Raw genomic sequence first — 20,006 nt, 5'->3', positions numbered from 1 at the left:
TCCTGCCTCTGCCTTTCCAATGGCTGCCCCCATGCTAGGAATGCTCTCTCTGTCTTGCTAGGGTGTCGGTAGCCCCATCTCTCTTGCTTTCCAGGTATGTGGCTGTTCAAGGAGGAGCAGCCTCTCTGATGGGAGGCCTGGCTGAGCCATTTTCACATGCTTTCGGTGTCTACCTGTCACCCAACTCTCCCCTGTGGCCCCAGGAAGCTGTAGCATGCCCAACAGCCACCCTTGGTAAACTGCCTCTGGTTAAGCCAGCTTGAGTATTACTGAAAGGCCACAAACCCATGGGTCAGGGAGGGGGTGCCAACCCCAAGCACAGGAACTACCCCCTCCCACCCAGGAATGGGCAGATGAGAACAAATTCTTACAATTGCCATGAAGGTGGCTGAAGCAGGCTCTGTGGAGGGCTTCGAGCTCGGGCAGACATGGAAGATGCCGAGGTCATCCACTGCATCCCCAGTCATCCCCAGTCCAAGCTGCCTAGGGATCCCAACTCTAAGCCATGGTTGGGGAAGAGATGTTCTCTGCTTCTCCCCCTCCATTCTCTTACTCTGCTGCCCTTCCCCATCCCATTCCCAGGCTGAGAGCTCTGCCCTCTTCTTCTCTGTTACTCCACACTCTTCAGAGCTTGTCTCTGTGCCTTCTTCAAATGTGATTGCTGCCCCATTTCCTGCTGCTCATTGTGATATTTCCCAGTGAGGAGGCAGAAATGATCTCAACTTAATGAGAAGTTTCTTGACTCTCACCTGCAGTGGCCTGGATGGAATCTGAATACACACATGCAGGTGGCTGTGGGAGAACACAACATTCCCCTCAACTGCTCCAGTTCTTATATCCTTCATCAAACAAACCTGATTTCTTCCCTTCACCAATGGTTGTTCCACAGTTGACAAAAGATTGGCACAAAGTCTTTTCCTTGTTATGAAAACATCCAGATGTATTCTTTCACATAGTTCTGCACTTTATCCAGCAATTGCCTCCTTTTCTGGTTGTGCAACATGGAAGGTCGGCATGAATTATTTTCCTTATCTCATCTTTCTGTTATATTCAGACACAAAATTTAACCTTCACCTGTGACCTCTATGTTCTAGGGAAAGACACGTCCCACGAAGCATATTCATAAGGTTTCTTTTCAGTATAAATCCTCTGATGAGAGGATGGATAAGAGATGATCTCTGGTTGCAAGCCTTCCCATAGGGAGTTCATAGATGGCTTGTACCCTGAGTGAATTTTCTACTATGAATCTCTGTACTCCATCTTAATGCCTTTCCTCATTCAGGTCAGTTATAAGACTCCTATGTCTCACATGAATTCTTTGAAGGTACAGAAGGACTGACTTTAGCCTGAAGGTTTTACCACAATGATCACATTCATAAGGTTTTTCTCTAGTGTGGATGCTCTAATGTCGGTTAAGATGGTTCTTTTGTTTAATAGCCTTTCCACACTGGGTACATTCATAAGGTTTCTCTCCAGTGTGGATTCTCTGATGTTTAGTAAAAGAGGACTTCTGTTTAAAAGCTTTTCTACACTGGGTACATTCATAAGGTTTCTCTCCAGTGTGGATTCTCTCATGTAGAATAAGAGAGACTTTCTGTGTAAATGTCTTTCCACATTGGGTACATTTGAAAGGTTTCTCACTGGTGTGGAGTCTCTGATGAGCAATAACAAACACCACCTCTCTGTGTAAAACCCTTTCCACATTGATTATATTCATAAGGTTTCTCTTGCCCTGTGGATTCTTCTAGGACTAACAAGACCACGTTTCCATGTAAAAGTCTTTCCACATTGATTACATTCATAAGGTTTCTCTCCAGTGTGTGTTCTCTGACGTTTAACAAGGCCATCTTTATATACAAAAGCCTTTCCACATTGATGACGTTTCTAAGGTTTCTCTCCAGTGTGAATTCCTCTATGTTTAACAAGATTGCACTTACATGTAAAAGTTTTTCCACATTGATTACATTCCTAAGGTTTCTCTCCAGTGTGGATTCTTCTATGTCTAACAAGACTGCGCTTATCTGTAAAAGCCTTTCCACATTGATTACATTCATAAGGTTTCTCTCCAGTGTGGATTCTTGTATGTCTAACAAGACCACGTTTCCATGTAAAAGTGTTTCCACATTGATTACATTCATAAGGTTTCTCTCCAGTGTGGATTCTTCTATGTCTAACAAGACTGCGCTTATCTGTAAAAGTCTTTCCACATTGATTACATTCATAAGGTTTCTCTCCCGTGTGGATTCTTTCATGAATAACAAGACCACATTTCCATGTGAAAGTCTTTCCACATTGATTACATTCATAAGGTTTCTCTCCAGTGTGGATTCTTCTATGTGTAACAAGACTGTGCTTATGTGTAAAAGTCTTTCCACATTGATTACAGTTATATGGTTTCTCTCCAGTGTGTGTTCTCTGATGTTTAACAAGACCATCCTTATATACAAAAGTCTTTCCACACTGATTACATTCATACGGTTTCTCTCCAGTGTGGATTCTCTGATGTGTAATAAGATTTCCCCTCCATTTAAAAGCTTTTCCACATTGATTACATTCATAAGGTTTCTCTCCAGTGTGGATTCTGTTATGTAGAGTAAGAGAGGCCTTCTGTGTAAAAGTCTTTCTGCACTGGGTACATTCATAAGGTTTCTTTACAGTGTGGATTCTTCTATGTATAACAAGACTGCGCATATGTGTAAAAGTCATTCCACACTGATTACAGTTAATCGATTTCTCTCCAGTGTGGATTCTTTCATGTTTAACAAGACCACCTTTCCGTGCAAAAGCCTTTCCACATTGACTACATTCATAAGGTTTCTTTCCAGTGTGTATCCTCTGATGTTCACCAACAGACTTCCTACGTCTGAAAGTCTTTCCACATTGATTGCATTTATAAGGTTTCTCTCCAGTGTGGATTCTCTGATGTTCAATAAGACTGCCCTTCCATCTATAAGTCTTTCCACAATGATAACATTTATAAGGCTTCTCTCCAGTGTGGATTTTCTGATGTGCAATAAGACATTTCTGCCAGTAAAAAGCTTTCCCACATTGATTACACTCATAAGGTTTCATTTCAGTGTGGATTCTCTGATGTACAGTAAGACTGTTCCATGATTTATAAGCTTTTCCACACTGATTACATTCATAAGGTTTCTCTGCAGTGTGTGTTCTCTGATGTCCAATAAGATGAACCTTCTGTATAAAAGCTTGTCCACATAGATTACATTCATAAGGTTTCTCTCCAGTGTGGATCCTCTGATGTCGAGTAAGCATGCTCCATGATTTAAAACCTTTTCCACACTGATTACATTCATAAGGTTTCTCTGCAGTGCGTGTTCTCTGATGTGCAATAAGACATCCCTTCTCTCTAAAAGCCTTCTCACACTGATTACATTCATAAGGTTTTTCTCCAAGGAGGATTCTTCTATGCATAACAAGACTGTGCTTACATGGAAAAGTCTTTCCACATTGATTACAGTCATACGGTTTCTCTCCAGTTTGGATACTCTCAGGTGTTGTGCAGACTTCTCTCCAATGGAAGTCAGAGGGACCATCACTCATGACTCTTTGCTTGGGGGTTTCTTCCACAGAAGGGCTTAGCTCTGTAGCAGTTTCCTTCATTTCCAGGCTCATCTCTGCATCTTAAAAAAAAAAACAAAAAACTAACACTAAAACAAATAGACATTATACTTACAAACATATATATTTATATCCCCTTTGGTTCATAGGCAGAAAAAAATCTTAGTTACTCTCTATTTCCCAGGTAAAGAGAAACATCTCAAAAGGGAAGAAACGGTCATTTTAAAATGCCCTTAGCTCACATCTCAAAGATGATTGAATTTCCAAAGAGCTTCAAGCTTGAATTTACATTGGATCTCGCAACAATCTTGTGACACAGGTGGGGCCATCACTCTCATCTCATTCACAACTCAGACCAGGAGCTCAGAATGGCTGACTGACTTGACACAAATCCCAGCAGTTGGGACTAGAATGCAAACCCTGAGATTGGGCCGGCTCTGTCTCTTTCTCTTTCACTGTCAGCACTTTCAATCCTTTCTTCATAGATACAATGCCATTTGGTGCACATGTGCTAAATATTCAAATTATTTCATGACCTATTCTACCAGTAACCATAACCTAAGCTCCCTGGGGATCACTTTGAATCTCATATTTTTTTGATAGACTATCTCAGTTCACATACAGAATACCAACACTTTTCTGTATTTAGCTGAGGCATGAAGAGGTTTTTCTGACTCATCAATTTCTTGAGATAGCCATTACTTATTTCTTTTTAAAAATTATCTTTAAATGGCTCTGCTTACTAAAACAAAATTAAAAGCCTTCCGTAAAACACAATTAAAAAAAAAATGCATGGCATTGCCCATGTCTGAAATAAGTGTCTCATACAGGAATTGGAGTGTATCACCCTTTGGTACAGAACTGGACAGCATGTTTCACTATTAGTCTTCTTGCAGCACTTCCCCTTTAAATATGCACAAACCCCTTGAAAGACGGAGGCAACTGTTCAAGGGATTAGAGCATCTTAAGCAGTAAATAATTGTCCAATCTGGTTACAAAGATATTTATCTAGTTGGACCAGAAGTATGTGCATGTTTCAACCTTAACAGTTGTGATTTGGCAGTGACTCCAGACTACCATGATCAGGAGCATGGCTTTTGGAGATCGTGCAGTGAGTGCGTCAAACTCTAACTGCTTCTGGCCAAGGACAACAGATTCTTTTAGTTTCTCAACTTGACATCAAATTGTTTCCAAACCTCCAGGAAGGTTGCACATTCACTGGCACGCAAAGCCCCTTACCAGGCATGCACAGTAAAGTCCATCACGAAACTGTCACGGACCACCACAAAAGAGCTACAAAACAGACCTTAAAATGCCACTAACCCTGAGGTTGTTTTCTAATTTGAACTTCTGCTCTATTCACGTCACTCTTCTTCTATCTGGCAGCTTCTCAAAGGACTTGGTTGGCAACATAGGTCATTCATTTCAGTGAATGTGTAGCCACTTTACCAGTGGTAGAAATAACAGAGTCATGTCTGAGGAAATCCTATCCTTCCAAAATTTGTTTTGTATATAAACACTAATAAAAACATCAAAGCAATATTTGCAACTGACCTTCCACCATATTTGTCATTTAATACAGTACTTGCCAAGAGCCCATCGGAAAACAAAATTTTAAAATAGTAATTAGCAATGACTTATGAGTGCTTAGAGGGTTAAAAAAATGAATTTCCAAGGCCTGGAAGGAGCTTGTGAAAGTCACCTTCCATTTTGCACCTCATCCATGAGTGAGCATTTTCAACATATTCTGTTTAAAAAATGAGAATACAAGTGGTGGTACAGTAGACAGAATGCTGGGCCTCGAATCAGGAAGACCTGAATTCCAATGCCACCTCAGAAACTTGCCAGTCGGGTGACCCTAGGGAAGTCAGAAGAGCTCTGTTTGTCTCAGATTTTTTTAATCTGTAAAATGGGCATAATTATACCATCTATTCCTTAGGGTTCTTGTGAGCATAAAAAGAGACAAGATTTATACAGTGCAGGACACATAGTAGCTGCTGTATAAATGCTAGCTAGTATTTTCATTTGATTTTGACTCTTTCCTTCCCAATTCTGCTCTCCTTTTCTTTTCCTTTTTTTTTGGAAGAGGGACGGCAGGAAAATTGGAGGTAAGTGACTTGCTAAGGTCTCATAGCTAGTAAATGTCTGAGTAAATGTCAAGTGTCTGAGGCTGGATTTGAACTCAGGTCCTGCTGACTCCAGGGCTGGTGCTCTACTCACTATGCCACTTCGCTGCCCCTCTGCTCTCCTTCTTAAACCTGTATTCTTGTCACTCGCTTTATTCTCCTATGTCCTTGTGGAACTAAATGTATTTTCATTCCAAAACACTCACTTTCCCTTGTATCAGCATTAGTTTATAAACTAGATTCTGAGCTCTGTGACAGCAGACACTGTCTTTTGCCTTCATTTGTAACCTCATGGCTTAGCATAGTGCCTATAAGAGAAAGCATTTAATCTGTGTTTATTGATTCTCTGCCTGGGGCCAGGGCTGATAACAGTCCCAGCCTCTACCTCCCCACATTCTGGTCTCTCCCCTAGTTGTTGAATATATGTTCAGGCCTCAGCCCAGTTTCTGTCCCTTTCTTGCACTCCATCACCTCCAAGTAGTTTCTTTAGTCAGGTTCTAACCCTGGTGGAACCAGACCAGAACCAATATTGAAGATTACAGAGGCTTCTTTCTAGGCTCCTGAAGGGTCTCCTGCTATAATGCCCCTATGGGTCTCTAACTCCCAGCTCTCTCAACTGATGTGGTGGTCACCTACATGAACCTGGCCAACAATTCTCCAAGAATGGGGACAGAGATTATCCACAGAGATTAGGAAAGGGACTTGGCCTGATGATTTATGCAAAGTTTAGCCTTGGAAGACTCCTGAATAAGGCAGCAGCCATCTCTCCTCCTCAGGTGCTGCTAATGTACAGAGAGAAAATCATGAAACCAGGCTGCCAGATCCACCACCAATTTAGGCTATGTAATCTCAGCTGGGCCCTCACTGGGGAAGGGCAATCCTTTGCCATCTCCCTGACTGACTACCTGTGCTGCTCATCATAGCAGTTCTTCCAAATCTTTTCATTCATCCCCGATCCTCCGTCATGGCTTGCTACCACTCCCCCCCAACCACTCAAGGGCTTTCTTATCCTCCTCATCTCACATAAATCAGATGTCTTCTTCTCCTTTTTGACTCTCCATATCACATGGAAAGACTATTCTTCTGCTTGCTAATGAAAATCCCCTTACATGTGCCAATGATCTCACTCTGCCCCCTCATCTACCTCTGTATATTCCTCCTCCAGCATCTCCTTTCTTGTCACCAATTTTCACTCACTCTCACACTGATGACTCTTTCCCCATAACCACAAATAAAATCATTTCTCTTTAATCCTTAAAACCCTCTCACTTGACCCATGCGCCCCCATGACAAGGTGTCCAATATCTTTCCTCGATTTTATGGCTAAATAGTTAGAGATCTCCATTCCCATTTGGTGTCTCCAACTCCTATCCCTGGCTTTCTTTGAAACTTTCTTTTTTTCTACCTTGTTACACCACCCAAGATATGGTGACAATTAGACACAAATAATTATATCCAAGTATAATTATTCTAGGCGTATTTCTATTTATCAGGTTTTCCTCTGTCTATGCATGGCATCTTTCTTCATTTCTCCTTTATAGGTAATTTGGGTATTTATAATAGTAAAAAAGAAAGAAAGAAACAAAACTTTCTGCAAGCTCCCTACCTCTGAAATGTATTGTTCAAGTGAAACCCATCTCCCAAAGGTACCAATAATCTAAAATTGCTAAAATTCAGTGGCCATTTCTTAATTCCAATCCTTCTTGACTTCTCTGCAGGCCTCGACACACTCAGTCTCTCCCTTATTTTTGATCTTCCCCTCCCTACTTTTAAGCAACATAACTGTCTCTTGGTTCTCCTTCTACCATATCCAAAAGGAAACTCATTGTCTTTCCACCAACCTTCCCATCTTCTTCCATTCCTAATGCTATCCAAGGCATCCTCCAAACAGTCCAGGCTCAGAAATGAAATGTCATGCCCTCCACATCAACTCCCACACACTCACACTTCTGACGCCCATGTTCAACCTCTTGTAGAGTCCTCTTGATTCCACCTTTGTGACATCATTCCATAGACCCCTTTTGTCTCTATATTGTCACGTTCTTGATTCAGACCCCTGTCACCCAATACCTCAGAGACTGTCAGAGCCCGCTGGTTGGTCCAGCTGCTTCAATTCTCTCCTCAGTCCAGTCTAATCCCCCATCCAGTTTTTAAGTTCATCTTCCTTCAACTCTCAGCTGACCAGGTCACCAAGTATTCAATAGACCCCGGTGGCTCCCCAGCAAAATATGAAATATAAAACCCTATCTAGGGCTGTGAAAGCACTTCATTTCCTAATGTTCACCTACATTTCCAGTCTTCTTTCTCCCACCCTCCCCTCCTCCATATATGTTATAATCCATTTGTTTGGGCCTCCTTTCTATTCTGGGGACAGGTCATTCCCTCTTCAAACTCTGTGGGTTTTTGTTGCCATCCCTGTTGCCTAAAATGTTCTTGCTGGCTTCCCTGAATCCCCAGCTAGAGCCTACCTCTCACAATAAGCTTTTCCTAGACCCCCTTAAATTCAGAGCCTTCCCTCTATTGATTAGCTCCAATTTATCCTGTCCATAGGGGGTTTCTACATAGCTGTTGGCACACTCTCTGCCCCACCAAACTGTGATTTTCATGGGAGCAGTGGATGTTTCTTGTATTGATTTATGTGCTCAGTCCTTTGTACAGGGTCTGGAACAGAGCAGGCACTTAGAAGTTGGTTGACTTGAAGGAGGTCTAGGAAAGAGCTCAGATAGGAGAACCTAATCCTCTTTACTACTCTCAGTAGAATTCCATGCCCCCAAATTCCAAACAATGACTTTTTTTTGGATCATATATTTATCCCCTGAAAGAAGGTGAAAGGTCATGGAGTCCAAACCCCTCTTATTACTTTTGGAGAAACTGAGACTCAGTGGTTCAGTGACTGACCCATGAAGCTGCTGCTGAGAAATATCTGAAAAAGAATTCCAAGTCAGGCCTTCCTGCCCCCAGATCTACCACTTGCTTCACCACAAGAACAAATAGCGGCCTCTTGTAATCCCACCTCTCATATATCTGCCTTCACTCACTCACCTGGACAGCAGCTCCTCAGGCCTTCTTGCTCCAGCATCCATGGGCCTTCCGTTTGCTCAAAGGAAGAGATCATGTCTTCTCTGGGAACTGGCAGCCCTGAGCATGGGGAGTCAGACAGAGATGAGCATGGAGACAAACTTGTCCTTTAGTTCTCTTTAGGAAAAGGTGTTCAGACCCAGAGCTTCTCAATTGCGAGATTTACACACATGAGCCTGTACTCAACCTCTAGTGTTTATAATGCAGGTAACCCAAAGCAGGTTGTACTCCATTTTCCTTTTGTAGAACCTGCTGTGAGAAGGAGCCAAACCTCTGCCCCCCATCCTGTCGAGTCCCATTCTCATAGAAACTCCTAATTCCAATGCAAGCGAAAAAGGCTTATTATGCAAGACCAGATTGGAGTCTCAGAACAGGGACCTAGATGAGCCAGCTTTTGCCCTGTCCCCCTCCCCTGTTCCTCACTCTCTGAAACCTGTAGAAACCTTGTGTACTGCTCATTTGGGTTGTCTTTGCATCTTCAGGTGATAGTCTCCTGCTGGCAAACTCAATAAACCCTAGTTGGTTCAAATTCTACTTCTTGGCCAGTCTCTTTTTCTTGGAAATGCCAGGATCATGTAAGCAATGATCCCAGGGTAGTTCCCAGGACTCCTAGAGGATAGTCTGATACCATTTCTTTTGTGAGCTTTGGGGAGAAGTGGAGGAGAAGATCAGGGAACCAGGTTGGAGTCAGAAAATCTGGTCTTGGTGCACCTTTTTCATAGAAGGATGGACTCATGGCACACTTTCCATTCTCTCGAATTAGAGGCAGCTGATAGTGCAGTGGAGACAGCCCTGGGCCTAGAGTGAGGCATGCCAGGGTCTGAATCCAGCCTCAGACAGTTACTAGCTGTGTGCCACAGGACAAGTCACATAAACTCCATTTGCCTCAGTTTCCACAACTGTCAAATGAGGAGAATAGAATCACCCAATTGTGAGGATAAAGCAACATAATATTGTAAAGAAAGCTCCAGGCCCAGCACCTGGCAAATACTAAGTGAGAATAAATGCTTCTTCCCTTCCCTTCCTTTCCCACCATCTGTGCTGGAATTTCAGGGCAATAGGAAGGAAGATTTCGGACAAACTCACTATACGACGGACGAGTAGAAATTGGGAGCTAAGAAATGATGCTGTTAAAAAGAAGAATATTCCAGATCCCAGACCCATCCCAGAGAGGACAGGCTTGTAAGGAAAAGCCTCCTGAGCAGCTTTCAGAGCCTTGGCAGACAGATTTCATGGCCAAGTGGGGGTTAGGCCAAATGACCCATGAGATTAGTTATAGGTCTGAGATTCTTCCACACTAATTTGAAGCTGCCTAGAAGAGGTGAAAGACAGCTTCAGGAGCAACAAGGAAACCCTCAAGTTCCTGTCACACAATGCACAGACTTTCTATAGGAAACTCCAGGCAGCAGGACAGGAGACCAACACTTTTCTCTCTCTATTAACAGATCAGGGCTCCAAACCCTGCACACCAGGGCATGAAGATATTCCTTTGACTGCAGACTCAGCATTACCAGAGGAAGTGTCCTTACCCAGGGAGAGGAGGTTCCGGGCATTCTCCAGCATGACCCCCTTGTACAACTCCTTCTGAGCATGGTCCAAGAGGCCCCACTCCTCCTGGGTGAAATCCACAGCCACGTCCTTGAATGTCACCAACCCCTAAATCATTAAAAGTCACAGAATGTAGAGCTGAAGGACACTTCAGATTTTAATAGTCCAACTTTCATTAATTTACAGAACAGAACAAAACTGAAATGCAGAGAAGGATTTGCCCAAAGGCCATACCCTTTGTTAGAATCACAGTCAGCTTCTAAAACCACAGTCATTAAGAGCCCAGCTGAATTTTGAGATAAGCTTTTTCCATGGTCAGTTAGAATAAAACTGAGGAGTATTTTCCTCTGAAATGCATCTTCCTATGAAATCAGGGAGAGAGTTTGTGTTTGATCAGTGAGGAAGGCAGATGTGTGGGGGAACATGAGAGAGGGTGATGGGAAATACCTTCTTCATCAGAACTAATATAACTGATATATTTTGTAAAAAAATTTATTTTAAAAAATTTCTTATGTTCACATGTATGCATGGTAAACTCTAGGATTTATTTTCGTTCATGTTGAATATATTCAGAGCAAGATTTACTTAAATCCAAAGGACATGGAGTCCAAACAGAGTAGTGAACTTATAGATAAGAGGAAGGGGAAGCCTTAGACCAAATTTATATAATACATGCATATACGTACGTACATGTGTACATTCCAATAGTGTTTATAACACACATATCTTATATGTGCAAAATTCTTTGCACGTTATCTCCTCCATTAGAATGTGAGCCTTAGAGGATTAGGACTGAGTCTCATCTTTTTATTTTTAAATTATTTTCTTTTCAATTTAGGAAGCAAAACATTTTCATAAGAGTACAATAAAGAAGCTGATTGCACAGAAAACTGCAAATCTACCATGTACAACTTCGTATTCCCTCCAAAAATACAACAAAATTATCTTGGAAGCTTCTTTTTTTCCTTCCTTCCCCTGCCCCAGCCCTAGAGATGGCTACCACCAGATATAAAAAGGCACATACATGTAAAATTATTCTCTACATGCTTCTATTTATCACTACTTTCTCTGGGTGCAGAAAGTAGCTCTCTTTAATACGGCCTTTATTTCGACTTTGTGTCTTTATAACAGTCACAATGACACATTCGCTCAAAGTTGTTGTGAACACAATATTGCTATTACTGTATACAATGTTTTCCTCATTCTGCTCACTTTGCTCTGCATCACTGTGTACAAGTCTTTCTAAGATCATTAAGCTCATCGTTTCTTATAGCACAGTAGTGTTGCATCACAAGCACAAGCCACAACCCATTCAGCTTTTCTCCAAATGATGGAGATCCCTGCAATTTTCAGTTCTTTGTCACCACAAAGAGAGTTGCTGTAAACATCCCATTCACATTCACAGTGGTAATTACTGTCTGTGAATATCTTTGGATCTAATCTTTTACTCACTATTTTCTTCCTCAGCCTCTCTTTTTATCCTATCGCTTTTACTTTATCTTCTCCCCCACCAACTTGCCAACTCACTCAGCCTTCCAAGAGTCCCCCCATCTCCTCCAACCTCTCATTATAATCCACAAGGCCTCCAGAAGTCCCCCCATCCTCTCCCCCTCCCTCCTAAATCCCAGTCCATGCACCTTCTGAAAAGTCCCTCCCTGACCCTCTTCCCCAATTTTCTCACCTCTCTGCGTGTTCAGAAGACTTTTACCCCCTTTCACATGTACATGTTGTTTCTTTTTAAACCCAGATGAGACTAAGCCTCCAACATCAACAGCATTCCACCCCTACTTGCTTCCTCTGGACTTCTGCTTTTCACATCCCATTTTGTAATATGTCAAAATATTTGGAGACAATTTGTTTCCCAGAGCTAAGGCACAGCAACCAGGTGGAGCCCAGAGCTTGGCATAACAATAATCCTTTGCCCTCTGGATGATCTCACAATCTAGCAAAATGTACAAGATGTTCACTCCCCCATTTCCCAGGGACCTGAGTTAACATCCCTCATGTCTCTGATATGGTCACACTCCCTGCTCCTTGCACTCCTGTTCCCATCACAGAACTCTCATTCTATACCCCTCATAGTAATCACAAGCCCTAAGACTTGAGACAAGAACTATTCCCACAGGAACAGTAACTCAAGATCTTAGAATGATTATATCATAGTCCAGCCCACTTCTGGTGAATTATGTATACAAGCCCTGTCTCAGGTCATGAAGAGCTGGAAAAGCATTGATAAAAATCAATTAAGAGAGGCAGAGGAAAAATTGGGAAGAGAAATGAAAGTGATGCGAGAAAATCATGAAAAAAGAGTCAACGGCCTGGTATTGGAGGCAAAAAAAAAAATACTGAAGAAAATAACACCTTAAAGAACAGAAGAGGAAAATGGTAAAAGAGGTACAGAAATCCAATAGGAGAATGCCTTTAAAAGCAGAACTGGCCAAATGGAAAAAGAGGCACAAAAATTCACAGAAAAAAAGAACTCTTTAAAAAGTAGAATGGGCCAAATGGAAGAGGAGGTACAAAAGCTCACTGAAGAAAATAATCCCTTAAAAATGAGAACTCTGCAAGTGGAATCTCCTGACTCTATGAGAGATCAAAAACCAATCAAACAAAATGAAAAAAAAAAAGACAATGTGAAATGTCTCTTTGGAAAAATAACTTACTTGGAAAATGGATGCAAGAGGGGGATAATTGAAAAATTATTGGACTTCCTAAAAGCCACAATCAAAAAAAGAGCCTAGACATCACCTTTCAAGAAATTATCAGGAAAACTGCCCTGATAGCCCAGAAGCTGAGGGTAAAGTAGAAATTGAATGAATCCATTAATCACCTCCTAAAAGAGATCCCAAAATGAAAACTCCCAGGAATGTTATGGCCAAATTCTGGAGCTCTGAGGTCCATGAGAATATTTTGCAAGCAGTCAGAAAGAAACAATTCAAGTAGGCATGGAGCCACAGCCAGGATGACACAAGATTTAGCAGCTTCTCCATTAGAGGATCGAAGGGCTTGGAAGGTGATATTCTAGAGGGCAAAAGAGCTAGGACTGCAAGTACAAATCACCTACCCAGCAAAATTGAGTATTGAAATAGAGGACTATCAAGCACTCCTGAAGAAAAGACTAGAGCTGAATAGAAAATCTGACTCTCAAATACAAGTCTCAAGAGAAGCATAAAAAGATAAACAGGAAAAGGAAATTTCCTAAGGGGTTCAATAAGGCTGAACTAATTCTTTTAATTGTAAATTTTAAACTTCTATGCAAAATAAGAAAAGAAAAAAGAAACAAACTTAAATGCTAAAATGAAAATAATACAAAATAAGAAAAGAAAAAAAGTGTCATGTGAACAGCAGAAGGTGAGAGAGGATTCAAAATATGCAGCAATAAATTTCCATTTCATAAAAGCCTATACAAACTTTAAAAACAAATGTTAAAAGTTGTTTTCACATGCAACTGAGAAATAAGATATACAGGCAATGGGGTATGGAAATCTATCTCGCCCTATGATACTAAGTGGGAAGGAAAAAGAGGAGGGTGCTGATAGAAGGGAGGCAGAATGGGGGAAGAGCGAATCAGAATGCACACCATCTGGGGTGGGGGGAAGGGGAGAGATGGGGAGAAAACTTGGAACTCAGAATCTTGTGGAAGTGAATGTTGAAAACTAAAAAAAGTAAATTAATCTAAATTACAGTTTAAAAAACCAGATAAAATAGCAAAGAAATAAATGAGAAAAAGAGAAAAAGAAAGCTTATGCAATCCATCTTTTCTTTGCTTCCTTGTGAGTTGTCTTTTGTTCTCTGCTCTGTCCTTTTTACTTTGAAGGTTAAACTATTTACATTCCTACATGGGAAGATGATGCTTGTAACTCCTAAGAACTTTCTCATTACGGGGGTATTTAAAAGGAGTATGTATAGGCAGAGGGCACAAGTGTGAGTGCAATATTATGGGGCAATATTGAAAATTTTAAAATTAAGGGATGAGAAAAAGGAATGTACTGGGAGAAATGAAAAGGGAGGGGTAGAAGGAGGTAAATTATCTCAGATAAAAGAGGCATGAAAGAGATTTTAGAGTGGATCGGAAGATGGGTAAGGTGAGAGGGAAGACTTGAACCCTATTCTCATCAGAATTGGCTAGAAAAGGGAATAACATACAACTCACTTGGGTATAGAGATTTATCTTATGCTACAGGAAAGTAGGAGGGGAAGAGGATAAGAGAAGTGGAGGTAGTGCTCATAGAAGGAGGACAGATTGGGAGGGGAAGCCAGGAGTCAGAGGCAAAACAGTTTTGAGAAGGGTCAGGGTGAAAGGAGAGAGAGAACAGAATTAACAGGGGAGAATAGGATGGAGGAAAATACAGTTAGCAAACATAACTGTAAAAAAAACTTTTGAAGCAAGTTTCTCTGCAAAAGGCATCATCTCTCAAATAGAGAAGTGAATCAAATTTATAACAATGAGAGCTATTGCCCAATTGATAAATGATCAAAAAGTATGAAGAGTCAGTTTTCAGATGAAGTAATCAAAGCTCTCTATAGCCACATGAACCAATGCTCTAAATCACTATTGACTGTAGAAATGCAAATTAAAACTCTGCAATACTACCTCAAACCAAGAGGACAAAAAATGACAATGACAAATGTCAGAGGGGATATGGGAAAAGTGATGTTGGTGAAGCTGTAAACTGAATTATGCCCAAAGGATGTATAAATCGTGCATCCCCCTTGACCCAGCAATACTACTACTAGGTATGTATCCCAAAGAGAGAAAAAACAAAAAGGAAAAGGATCTGTATGTACAAAAATATTTATAGCAACTCTTTTAGAGGTGCCAAGGAAGTGGAGATTGACGGGATGCTTATTAATTGGGGAAGGGCTGAACCAGTTGTTGTATGTGATTGTAATGAAACACCATTGTGCTACAGGGAATGATGAGCAGGATGCTCTCAGAAAAGCCTAGGAAGACCTCGAGGAGCTAATGGAAAGTGAGATGAGCAGAACCGAGAGAACACTGGACACAGGAACAGCAACACTGTAACCATAGTTATCTGTGAATGACTTAGCTCTTCTCAGCAAAACAATGATCCAAGACAACTCCATAGGACTTAGGATGAAAAATGGTATTCGTCTTCTGAGAAAGAACTGGTGGGGTCTGAATGCAGATGGAAGGAGACTTTTCTTTATTTTTCTTGGGGTTTTCTGTCTGTGTTCTCTTTCACACCATGACTGACATGTTTTGCATGACTACACATGTACAACCTATGTTGAATTGCTTGCCTTCCCAACGAGAGGGGTAAAGACAGAGGGAGGGAGAGAGTGACAGAATTTAGAACTCAAAATTTTAAAAGAACAAATGTTAAAAAGTGTTTTTACATGCACTTGGGGAAAAATGAAATATTCAATTAAAAAGAGAAAGTATCCCAACAGAATCCTTTCAAGTTGAGACAAATATAGACCGATGACCTAAACTAGGGACAGTTAAAACACAGAACAAAAACTCGAGGCCAATGTCATTAGTGAACACTGCCTCAAAAATTTTAAACCAAATCCTATCAAAATGATGATATATATATGACATCTGTGGAACAGCTGTGTCCATCCCCTGCTCATGGTACATGTTGCCCTTTGGGGGATACAAAACAGGGCCGGGTCCCTGCCTGGCTGCATCCTGTACTGCCTTGTTCAGCCGCTTACTAGCAAGGAACCTGAGAATGCTTGCAACAGGATCAAATGATAGAAAATGTGCAAGCTGAATAAGGTGGCACATAGTAGGTACACATAACCAGCTCCAACCTCCTTTCCACTCTTCCTACACCTCACTCCCCTCCTCCTCCTCTTCTCTAACCCAGGAACACTGACCTTCCGGCTGATTCTTGACCAAATCCCCCATGTCCTGACACTGAGCCTTTCCAATGGCTGTCTCCCATGATTGGAAAGTCCTTGATCCTGACCTTGGCCTTTGGGCTTCCTTCAAGTCTCAGCTAAAATTTCACTTTCTGAAAAATTTATTTTCCTGGTCCCCAGAATTGTTAGAGCCTTCCCTCTCAGAGTTACCTCCACTTGATACTGTGCAGAGCGTGTTTGGACAAAGCTGCTGACTTATTGGGGCAGCTGAGTGGCACTGTGGATAGAGACCTGGCCCTGGACTCAGGAGGACCTGAGCTAGAGTCTGGCCTCAGACACTAGCTGAGTGATCCTGGGCAAGTCAGACTTAACCCTATTTGCCTCAGTTTCCTCATCTGTAAAATGAGCTGGAGAAGGAAATGGCAAACCACTCCAGGATCTCTAGAAGAACAACCCAAATGGGATCATGAAGATTCAAAGAGTTGGACAGGACTGAAAAACAACTCAATGATAATAACAAATGCTTACTGACTGGACCCCAGAAATGGTAAATGGGAAGGATTCAGTGAGACTGGGGACACTTGGGTGACCTGTTCTGATGAGGGAGAACTTGAAAACAAATTGGGGAGGGCAGCAAAGTGAGGAAGGCTGGAGTCAGTGCTCCACATAACAACGAGAGAGGGAATCAGTGTAAGGCAGAGGAGCAGAGAGCAGGGCAGTGTTGTTACTACCTGATTCAATTTCATGCCTATTTTTGTAAAGGAATGCTCCATGAGGACCACACCGCCAGCTTCACAGACCATCCTCTGTGTCTAGGGCAATGGCCTCATTGGCTGATGTCTGTGCACAGACTGCACTCACCTGGAGAGGGGGGCTGCTGCTCCCAGGGGCCATTCCCTCTGGCTCCAGGCTCCCTGCTGGGGCCAGGTCTTGGTCCTCTGCAGACTGAGCTGGGCAGGGAGAAGGATCCCAGAGGGGGAGAGGTCTTGCTCTTCTCTTCCTAGGCAGCAAGCTGGCCTACAGGGATTTACAAGAGTGAGGCTCCACAGGAGTCACAAAGGCCCAGGCCCTGCCCTCAGGAGAAAGACTCCACCCTACAGAGGGAGGGAGGAAACAGGGGGGGTCAGGCTTGGAAATGAAGATGGTCTCAACAGGAAGACTACTTCCCTCCCTCTCTTACTCATTTTCTTCTACCCCCCCCCCCATTCTCTCACAAGAGACCCAAGAGGCAGAGGGGGCTTGGGATCCCAGATGGGATGAGACCATTCACTGCCTCAATGGCTCCTGAGCTCTCCCTCTACATGGTCCCCTACCCTCCCTGCATCCCCTCTCCCTGACTCACAGACACATTATCCAGACTACAGACTGACTCCTGGATATAGGAGGGAAGCTAGGGAAGGTTGAGAAGGGGGCGGGCTCTTGAATGGAACCACCAGAGAATGATCGGGGGAAGCCTGAGGCTGGGAGACAAAATCCAGTTTGGGATTCAGCCCCCTGGCAGGGGACGAGAGGCAGGGGAGCAGGAGGCTTGGGGAAGGGGAGCAGGGGTAGGGTCTGGGAGGCAAGACAATCTAACATAGCTCATGGAGGGAGGTCAGGGACGCTGGAGTGAAAGAAGGGCTCCAGGGGGACCCTGAGCCTGGGCAAGCAGGATGACTGTGTCCTGAGGTCTAACTAGGGACTGGGGAGGATTGTTGGGACCTTCTGGGAGAGCTTAGGCTTGGAATCCCTAAAGGAAAAGTGGAGACAGGGAGCCACATGTCTGGGATCTGCCAGGGAGTCAGCCCCAGAGCCCCTGGTGCAGATAAGGGGGACCAGGAGAGAGCTTTGGTAACTGTGTCCAAGCCTGGGTAGGCAGGTAGGAAGAAGGTAGGATTCTTGGATCTCCAAAGGACCTGGGGCTGAAGGCAAGACAAGGGAATTTCTAACCAGGAGTTTAGAAATTAGGGGACAGGGAGGCAGGACACAGTAGGGCCTGATAGGAAGGCTGAAATCAGGACTCCAGGAATCCTATGGGCAAAGTCTGAAGTCTGGAAAAGTGTTATCCAATGATAAATCTGGGGAAGGTGAGCCAGGAAGTTCGGAAGTGATAGGGGTGTCTGGAAAAGATCTAGGTGCAGGGAGCTCATCCGGCAGCCAGGCTGGGGAGGAAGGTGTGCTCCTGGCAGACCTGGAGGACACTCGCCATGAGGTCAGATGAAGAGAAGGAGACTGAATTGCCCGGGCAGCCAGCAGAATCAGGAAATATGGCGGTGCTCTGGCTCAGACTTACCGGGGATCTGCAAGCACAGAGCTGGCGTCCACAAGGCAGAGCGATCTCGGCTCAGGGGAAGGCAAAGCGACCTCGGCTGTGGGGAAGGCAGAGCGAGCTTGGTTCAGAGGTAAGGTAGGGGTTAGATCTAGGGGAAGAAAGGAGAGATTTGAAGCGGAAATAAGACAGAGCAGTCTCAGCTCAAAGACCTCCAGCTTTTGTCCAGCCCACTCTGGGAGGGTTTTTCCTATTCCAATAGCACCTCCCTGTCCAGCCCTCTGAGGTCCCCATGAGGGCTGGGCCCTTTCCTCCACTCACACCCAGGGTTAGGACTCAGAGACCCCACCCACCTCTCTCCCCCTGCCCTCCCCCCAAGCCCTGCCTTCCATCACACGGAATGCCTTCTCCAATGCTAGGATCCCCTCCTCTGCCTTAAACTCCTCCCAGACCTCCAAACTCCACCCAAAACTCAAACTTCACTAGGGCCACCACCCATCAGGCTGTCCATCTCTTGAGAGCTCCTCCTCTCCAGTGTCTCCACCCCCTCCCCTCTTCCCTCCCTCCCAGACTCACCCCCTCTTCCTCCTGAGCAGAAAGCCTGCCAGGGTAAAAGTGTAACAGCAAGCTAAGTCAATGAGGGACCCTATACTTTGAGGAGCGGGGCCACAAACAGGCTTTGGGAAAATTGGGATGCTATATACTGTTTGTAACTGTAAATCTAGATTGGATTGGACTGAGTTCTCCACCGGTAATTGTGATGTTTGACCTTCTGCAAGGAGACCAGATGTTAAGGCAAAATAGACTTAAAATTGGGCATTATTAGGAGCTGTAAGAATAAAAGATATTTAGGTCAGACTGACTTGATCTTATTGGGGGTGAGGTCTGTTCAGGGAAGAGGAGTACGTGCTGTATGCAGGCTGCCGAGCCCTTTTCAGGGCTGCTCTCCATCTTTGGTGTCCACTTGGTCCACCTAACTCACCTGTGGCTCCAAGAAGCTGTAGCAAGTGCACTGGCCACACCCCTGTAAACCATCTCAGCAGACAGGAGAAACCAGGTGGAGGTAAACTGAGGGCTCTCAAACCCATCAGTGAGTTAGACAGGGTGTCTACCCCGGGTACATGAAGACTTCCCTAGTGGAACAGGTGGATGAGAACAATTTGTTCCAACAGACATTAAGGAGGCTGACACAGGCTCTCTGGAGCGCTAAGAGCTCAGTTAGACATACAAGATGCCAAGGTCATCCACGGCATCTGGAACCATCACCAGTCATCTTGATTCTGTCCTGTCACTGGACTGTGACATCCATGGAAGAGAGAGTGAGGCCTATGACTTTGTGCGGCTTAGCCTCACTTAAATCCAATTTGTGACTGAGTCAAAAGACATCACCCATACCATTTTAACATTTTTACTTTTCTCAAAGTACCATGGTGATCGGCAAGTGAGAAACCAGCAGGCCAGGATACACTGGGAGCTATAGTCACAACCCTGCTCGGAAGGATTGTTGGGACCTTCTGGGAGAGCTTAGGCTTGGAATCCCTAAAGGAAAAGGGGAGACAGGGAGCCACATGCCTGGGATCTGACAGGGAACTAGC

The 20,006-nt window shown here is 43.5% G+C and overlaps 1 protein-coding gene and 1 long non-coding RNA gene across 2 annotated transcripts in view; both read right to left on the bottom strand.

Annotated features, from left to right (window-relative positions):
• Positions 1–562: 562 nt before the first annotated feature.
• LOC118845023 (zinc finger protein 260-like) overlaps positions 563–20,006 on the bottom strand; it is a 73,610-nt gene continuing 54,166 nt past the window's right edge. Inside the window, exons 4-5 of the mRNA XM_036753049.1 lie at positions 8,748–8,843; positions 563–3,641 (exon numbers count right to left, since the gene is read on the bottom strand). Coding sequence (XP_036608944.1) covers positions 1,969–3,641; positions 8,748–8,843 — 1,769 coding nt within the window. The 3' untranslated portion in view covers positions 563–1,968. The remainder of the gene's footprint in view (positions 3,642–8,747; positions 8,844–20,006) is intronic.
• Positions 10,353–18,574, bottom strand: LOC118845050. The gene is made up of 3 exons (XR_005009992.1): positions 18,436–18,574; positions 17,025–17,180; positions 10,353–10,439 (listed from the first exon to the last, which is right to left on the bottom strand). It is a non-coding gene; the product is annotated as an uncharacterized LOC118845050 (long non-coding RNA).

Source organism: Trichosurus vulpecula, chromosome 1, assembly GCF_011100635.1.
Source record: "Trichosurus vulpecula isolate mTriVul1 chromosome 1, mTriVul1.pri, whole genome shotgun sequence".
Lineage (NCBI taxonomy): Eukaryota > Metazoa > Chordata > Mammalia > Diprotodontia > Phalangeridae > Trichosurus > Trichosurus vulpecula.
The sequence above is the reverse complement of the archived record's forward strand: the minus strand, read 5'-3'. Positions and strand labels throughout refer to the sequence as shown.